We start from the raw sequence: 8,585 nt of genomic DNA on the forward strand, positions 1-8,585 counted from the left end.
TGCCAGTGGTCATGGAAGGTGAGCAATTGTCCTCAGAAGTCGGTTATGACGCCGAACTGCAGTCATGTCAAGACTCTTGTGAGAACGACAAGCATGCAGATCATCTTTCCTGAGACAGTTTATCACCGTTTTTTTTCCCGGAAATTCTTTGGTTGTGCAAACCCACAGCTGTCCGGGTGGCTGGTCTCAGACAATCCCACAGGTGAAGGAGCCGGATATGGAGGTCCTGGGCTTGTGTGGTTATACGTGGTCTGCGGTTGTGAGGCCGTACTGTCAAATTCTCTAAAATGACGTTGGAGGCAGCTTATGGTAGAGAAATTAAAATACAATTCTCTGGCAACAGCTCTAGTGAACATTCTTGCAGTCAGCATGACAATTGCGCGCTCCCTCAAAACTTGAGACATCTTTGGTATTGTGTTGTGTGACAAAACTGCACATTTTGAAGTGGCCTTATCTTGGATTATCTTGGCAAAGGAGAAATGATCACTAACAGGGATGTAAACAAATTTGTGCACAACATTTGAGAGAAATAAGCTTTTAGTGAATAGGGAACACTTCTGGGATTTTTTATTTCGACTCATGAAACATGGGACCAACATTTTTGAGTTTATATTTTTGTTCAGTGTAGTAAAGGGGGAAACTCATATCTTCCACCGCCAATGTGTAGCACACACTTGGGTGATGCACGGCAACCATTTTGTGCCTGAACGCTCACCACATATCAGCTATCATGGAGAGGTGAGGAATGATATATGTCAATTTGGAATCAGGGACTTTTAAAGACCACAGAGAGTCCAAAAGACAGCAGCCTATGCAGGGCAAGTATCTCCTTCAATGCCCTTGGATCTCCTTAGACCAGAGGGAAAAGTGTCCCATCCAGGGACTGACCAGGACCGGCCCCGCGTAGCTTCAGAGGCAAGCCAGCAGTGAGGTGCAGGGTGGTCTGCTGCTGGCTATAAAATGCTGTTTTCTTCAAATAAGACAAAGACTGAAAATGTTCACAAACGTTCACTTGTGGAGAATACAACTTAGTGTGAAAGATTTGACATCCCTGTCAGATTCACACATACACATTCATTCATCACTTCCATATTACAACCACACCTTGGTCTGTTGTAATGCAATATGTGTTTGTTATTTCTCTAGTTTTTCACTGCACTAACATCTGATTGTGTTTTCGCTGTCACCGCTTCATTTATTAAATTACGTTTTGAATGAGCTCATGCTGTAATATCTTTCCAGGCCTTTTCCAATCTGTCTGTTCAATTACATGACAAATGATGTTGAGAGAGTTTGTGGCACTTTGCTTAACATTGTTTTTGTAACAATAATTACAAGACTGTAAGCCCCATATGATTTTTAGACACAGTTATGGTAGTGAGGAGGATACTGTACTCTATGAATTAACAAAGTAGTTGTGTTGATTGATTTTTATTTTTTCAGGGGGTGGATCAGCTTTTATATTGTGGCTACATTGTTGCTTCCATCAATGTAATTGTCTGCATCATTTCCAATCTGCCATATATTTTTTGGGTAAATGTTTATATCTATATGCAGTTGAAGTTGGAAGTTTACATACACTTAGGCTGGAGTCATTAAAAAAAACAATTCAACCACTCCAAAAATGTATTTTTAACAAACTATAGTTTTGGCAAGTCGGTTAAGACATCTAATTTGTGCATGACACAAGTACCTCTTCCAACAATTGTTTACAGACGGATTATTTCACTTATAAGTCAATGTATCACAATTCCAGTGGGTCAGAAGTTTACATACACTATGTTGACTGTGCCTTTAAACAGCTTGGAAAATTCCAGAAAATGATGTCATGGCTTTAGAAGCTTCTGATAGGCTAATTGACATCATTTCAGTCAATTGGAGGTGTACCTGTGGATGTATGTAACGGTCGTTGGCGGTGGAAGGTGAGGACCAATGCGCAGCGTGGTAAGTGTCCATATTTTTTATAAAGTAATAGAACACTGAACAAAAACAACAAAGTGAACGAACGAAACCGAAACAGTTCTGTCTGGTGCAGAATACAAACACTCAACAGAAAACAATCACCCACAAACACAGGTGGGAAAAGGCTACCTAAGTATGATTCTCAATCAGAGACAACTAATGACATCTGCCTCTGATTGAGAACCATACCAGGCCAAACACAAAACACAACATAGAAAAACGAACATAGACAACCCACCGAACTCACGCCTTGACCATACTAAAAACAAATACATAATAAAAGAACTAAGGTCAGAACGTGACAATGTATTTCAAGGCCTACCTTCAAATTCAATGCCACTTTGCTTGACATCGTGGGAAATCAAAAGAAAATCAGCCAAGAACTCAGAAAAAAAATTGTAGACCTCCACAAGTCTGGTTCATCCTTGGGAGCAATTTCCAAATGCCTGAAGGTACCACGTTCATCTGTACAAACAATAGTACGCAAGTATAAACACCATGGCCGTCATACCGCTCAGGAAGGAGACGAGTTCTGTCTCCTAGAGATGGATGTACTTTGGTGCGAAAAGTGCAAATCACTCCCAGAACAACAGCAAAGGACCTTGTGAAGATGCTGGAGGAAACAGGTACAAAAGTATCTATAGTATCTAACAGTAAAACGAGTCCTATATCGACATAACCTGAAAGGCCACTCAGCAAGGAAGAAGCCACTGCTCCAAAACCGCCATGGGGACAAATATAGTACTTTTTGGAAAAATGTCATCTGGTCTGATGAAACAAAAATAGAACTGTTTGGCCATAATGACCACCGTTATGTTTGGAGGAAAAACGGGAGGCTTGCAAGCCGAAGAACATCATCCCCACCGTGAAGCACGGGGGTAGCAGCATCATGTTGTGGGGGTGCTTTGCTGCAGGAGGGACTGGTGCACTTCACAAAATAGATTGCATCGTGAGGGAGGAAATATTGTGGATATATTGAAGCAGCATCCCAAGACATCAGTCAGGAAATTAAAGCTTGGTCGCAAATGGATCTTCCAAATGGACAATGACCCCAAGCATACTTCCAAAGTTGTGGCGAAATGGCTTAAGGACAACAAAGTCAAGGTATTGGAGAGGCCATCACAAAGCCCTGACCTCAATCCCATAGAATATTTGTGGGCAGAACTGAAAAAGCATGTGAGAGCAAGGAGGCCTAATAACCTGACACAGTTACACCAGCTCTGTCAGGAGGAATGGGCCAAAATTAACCCAAATTATTGTGGGAAGCTTATGGAAGGCTACCCGAAATGTTTGACCCAAGTTAAACAATTTAAAGCAATGCTACCAAATACTAATTCAGTATATGTAAACTTCTAACCAACTGGGAATGTGATGAAAGAAATAAAATCTGAAATAAATCATTCTCTCTACTATTATTCTGACATTTAACATTCTTAAAATAAAGTGCTGATCCTAACTGACCCAAGACAGGGAATTTTTACTAGTGCCTTGTTGAAAACAGGATGCATGTTTTGGAATATTTTTATTCTGTACAGGCTTTCTTCTTTTCACTCTGTCAATTAGGTTAGTATTGTGGAGTAAATAAAATGTTGTTGATCCATCCTCAGTTTTCTCATGTCACTACCATTAAACTCTGTAACTGTTTTAAAATCACCATTGCCCTCATGGGTGAATTCCCAGAGCTGTTTCCTTCCTTTCCGGCAACTGAGTTAAGAAGGACACTTGTATCTTTGTAGTGACTGGGTGTGTTGTTACACCATCCAAAGTGTAATAAATAGCTTCACCATGCTCAAAGGGATATTCCCGGGTGTGCTTTTTTAATCTTTACATATCTACCAATCGGTGCCCATCTTTGTGAGGTTGACTATGTGTGGGGTACAGAGAGGGGGTAGTCATTCAAAAATGTAAAAACAGAATGAGTCCATGCAACTAATTATGAGATTTGTTAAGCACATTTTTACTCCTGAACTTATTTAGGCTTGCCATGAAGGGGTTAAATACTTATAAACTCAAGATATTTTAGCTTTTTAAAAAATGTTCTAACAAAATTCCACTTTCACGTTATGAGGTATTGTGTGTAGATCAGTGACACAAAATCTAAATTTAATACATTTTAAATTCAGGCTGTAATATAACAAAATGTGGAAAAAGTAAAGGGTTGTGAATAGTTTCTGAAGGCATTGTATAGTTATATTTGAATAAATATACATATATACATAATGGTTGAATTTAAATTAAAATACATTCTTATTCAACTGGGTTATGATGGTGCTGATGTGATCTGCCTCATTATTGTCCTCATCAAATAAGAATTTTGTTTTATTGTTTATTTACACATTTTGTTGGACCAAAGTTTTATATTAAACACATTCAGTAACTGTAGGCTACTAGTCATGTACTGTTGAAATTAGTTTATATGCAGTGAAACAATTATGTTGGATATTTCATTTCCTGTCAATAACAGAAATATTACCGTAATAAACATTTGAGTGATGACATCATTGATCTGGCCTTGCTTACTATAACATTTCTGAGTAAGAATGGTGTTTCTTTGTAGAAAGATCAAAGGTGTCCACATGTGAAAACAGGGAATTTCAACAACAAGATCAGATGGTGCCAGATTGCTAGTCTTGCTAATAACAGCCTCTCTACATCCTGGACTTGATGGGTCTGCACATCAGCCAGGCTACCAGATTGCAACCAAAACATCAACACTCTGATAACTGTGTTCTTTCTGATTTTCTGATTCAATCTTCCTGCTCACATGCAAGGGGTGAATTTCTGAGGTGGTAACTTGAATACTTTAGGACGGAAAGAGTTGAGTCAACATTTTGTCCACAGAAATCAGAGTGTTTTGGCTAAGCGCTTTGACCGATGACAAACATTCATGTGATAAACAGACAGGGCATATGTCTCAGTTTTGAGAGGCTAACCGGTCTTTAGCAGAGGAAAGAATGTTCCGATTTTTTTCCTGACTACACTCCCAAGGCAAATGAAAAATAGTATTTTAGCAAATACACACCAATAGAGTAATATAATAATAATAATATATGCCATTTAGCAGACGCTTTTATCCAAAGCGACTTACAGTCATGTGTGCATACATTCTACGTATGGGTGGTCCCGGGGATCGCGCCATGCTCTACCAACTGAGCTACAGAAGGACCTCCTGTTCTGAAAATAGTTCTTAACCGCACCCTGTTTGGAAAGGTTACCAGGGGTTACTGTGATTGTCTGTTTGGATGGCTGTAGTTTTGTTTCCTGATGAAGGGATAATGGATAAATGGCTCTTCCCACATCAAGGATGCCCACAGGGCCTGCCTGACTTGGCATCACTTCTTTACTTTACCACAGCCCCCACACACACACACACACACACACACACACACACACACACACACACACACACACACACACACACACACACACACACACACACACACACACACACACACACACACACACACACACACACACACACACACACACACACACACACACACACACACACACACAGGATATGCAGCTGTTTTCAATTGGTACAAGTAACCTCTCTTGAGCAGAGACTCATTGTAAAATATCTGAGATGCTTCATTTGAAATGTTTCCAACTAACTTCTAATGTCATTTTTTTAACATCATAAGATTACAACTGGCCCCACTGACAAGCATGGAAATGAACTTCACTGTAACATCTGGTATCTTGCTGTTCTGCTATAAAAAGGAAGGAATGTAAACACCTGGCTTCCCCTGATTTGACTCAATAGTTCCATAGCAGCAGATATTTAACAAATAATTGCAAAACAAGTGATCAAGTGATCAAATCTTATGATAACAAGGTGAGACACTTTCTGCCCCCCCCCCTCTCTCTCTCCCTCTATCTGTCTCTCTCTCATATGGAGAAGGCACTCGTCTCCTGAGGCGGCATGAGAGTTGTTGAAGGACATCTCCACAGCTTGCTCCTCCCTTCTCCTTGTCCTTCCTCCAAATGCCTTGGCTGCTTTCAGTACATGTTTTCTAAAGGAGGACCCTAGGAAGGCGTAGAGTAGTGGGTTGAGACAGCAGTGGGTCAGAGCCAGGCTCTCAGTGACCTGCGCCACCCGGTCCAGGGCCTTACTCACACCGCAGTGGGTCACCAGCGTGTAGGTAGAGTCCATCGCCTGGCATATCTTCACAGCGTTGTAGGGCAGCTGGGTAACCACGAACACCCCCACCACGACCAGTAACACCCGGATAGCGCTCAGCCTCCTCCCCCTACTCTCCACTGGGAGTCGCCCCAATGCACGCCCAACGTTAAAGTAACACCACGTCATCACCAGGAGCGGCACCAGGAATCCCAACAGCACCTCCACCATCTCTAGGCAGGCCTTGACCTCCTGGGTCAGACTGGGCGGGTAGACAGCCAAACAGACCCTTCTCCCGGAGGTCTTGCTCACCGTGGAGAACAGCAGGTCTGGAAGACCCAGGAGGAAAGCCACAGCCCACACCCCCAGGCAGACCTTCCCATAGTGAGCCCGGGTGAAGACCCTGCCTAGCCTTCCCTGGTTCCTTCCCTCCGCTCTAATAGATGCTAGGTATCGGTCCATGCTAACACAGGCAAGCAGCAGCATGCAGCAGGTGAAGTTGATTGTGTAGCAGGCAGAGACTAGCTTACAGAGAGGCAGGCCCAGCTCCCAGCCCCGCGCCGCGTCTGCAGCCCAAAAGGGCAGGGTTAGGAGGAGGAGGAGGTCGGCTACGGCCAGGTGGACTAGGAAGGCGTCCATCATGGTTCTCCTCAGACGTTTATGGTATGCATAGACAGATAGCACCAGGGAGTTCCCGGCTAGCCCAACTGCCACACAGACTGAGTACACCACAGGGAGGAAGAGTCCAGCAAAGGAGCGCACGTCAGCCTTCTCACACACAGTGTGGTAGTCCTCATAGCTGTAGTTCAGGGTTAGGTTGCCATAGTAATCGTAGTCCTCGACCAGATCCATGGTGGAGGGATATCTGTATCTGTAGGACAGAGCAGGAGGATTAGGATGGTGTACTGAGAGTCAGTAGTCTGTGCAGCAAATTCAAATTGAATCAAACTTTATTGAAAGTGAAAGTAAAATAGAAGGAATGTAAAAACCTCAATGTCCCCGGGTCATTGTTAACCACAGTTGGTGTCACACCCAAGGGTTGGTGTAGAAACAAAATGTGGTTTTGAGCTACAGAGTCTAGCATGAATCTACTAGTGATTTCGTGCTAGATCCTTTCTGATTACTGAAATGCTTTTCCCACAGGTGTAGGATCTTATTTTGATCATTTTTTTCCTGCTGAAAATGTTCCTGCAAATGTCGATGAGCTTCATAATTTAAAGAAATTCACAAAAGGCCACACTAACACACAGTTGTATTAACATTATTGCACCTTTCATGTAGCCAGTGCTTGACTTGGACTGATCTACTTTTGATCTAATATTCTAGAAGAGGTACAGGACCTCAAGCAGTAGAACATCTGAGGTGCCGGGGTCAGCACTGGTGAGCTCCTGCCTAAGACAATCACTGAATGTAGCCTAATTTTGACCAGCTAATAGCCTAACCACAGATCAAGCAGCAATATGGACTAAGCAAGATTATTTTGCTGCGACAGTACCTGGTCAAATAAGATCCAATGCTTTTAGTTAACTGGACTAAATAGTGCACTTTTTTCAATTGCACCTTTTATTGAAAGTGCATTTAAATGTAAATGGACTTCACAGCAAAACAGACAGATTTAAGGCATAAAATAACAAGAATTACAACAAGCAGAGAGTGAGCATATGAAGACCAGAGACAGAGTGTTGAGCCACAGGCACTTTCCTATCTCCCTGCGTTTCCCTCCGCTTTGGTCAAAAACATGATCGCTATGTGGTCTCTGAGCCAGTACACACACACGCAGGCACACACACACATTCCACAGGTCCAGATGGAGATGCTATTTGAATTACATTAGTGCAATCCATCCCATCTCTTTTTGTTGAGTCTTTGACCTCGTAAGGTTGGTGATAACATTGGGGGCAGTAAATCGTGTGAATGGAATCTACCTAGTTACTCATACAGGCAGAAAGGTGGGGTTCAACTCCTGTGTCTCATGGATATTCACATGCATATACAGCACACTATAAGGGGAGTTAAAATAAATAGAAACAGAAATGTCATAGGAAACCTGTAATATCGGTTTCCTTCAGTAGGGTATGTGAGTGTAATGCCCATCCCAAACTTTCTCACCGGTGCTAGACCAATAATGACTGACACTAAAAAAAAAGAAAGAAAGCCTATGCAAAGACAGCCCCCTGAGAAAAAAAATTAAGCCTACACATTCACCTGAATTTAAACTTTGCATTTGGAAACAACATATTATGCCCTGGACAAGCTGTCTTTGTTTCCTTATACTGTCAAAATGTACCGCTCTCATCACATTCAACAATATATTCATCTGTAGACAGATGCTTTGGCTTGCTAAGGAACATATCAACCACTAACCAGCTTCACAATGTCACTGCCAGGAACACTTTTTCCACAAATCAGCCAATCCTTCAAAAATAAATAAGCCTTACCTCCTTTGCTTGTCTCCTCTCCTGCAGTAAGCTAATGGTCACCTACTGCTCCGGAACCTCCT

At 42.2% G+C, this 8,585-nt stretch overlaps 1 protein-coding gene across 1 annotated transcript; it reads right to left on the reverse strand.

Moving 5' to 3' along the window:
• Positions 1-5,836: 5,836 nt before the first annotated feature.
• Positions 5,837-8,585, reverse strand: LOC124040676 (atypical chemokine receptor 4-like; the record flags this gene model as incomplete). Its single annotated transcript, XM_046357752.1, has 2 exons — positions 8,524-8,585; positions 5,837-6,956 (listed from the first exon to the last, which is right to left on the reverse strand). A coding segment is annotated over exon 2 (1,101 nt), but the record flags the coding sequence as incomplete, so codon positions are not given.

The sequence above is a fragment of the Oncorhynchus gorbuscha genome, linkage group LG08, assembly GCF_021184085.1.
Source record: "Oncorhynchus gorbuscha isolate QuinsamMale2020 ecotype Even-year linkage group LG08, OgorEven_v1.0, whole genome shotgun sequence".
Taxonomy (NCBI): Eukaryota; Metazoa; Chordata; class Actinopteri; order Salmoniformes; family Salmonidae; genus Oncorhynchus; species Oncorhynchus gorbuscha.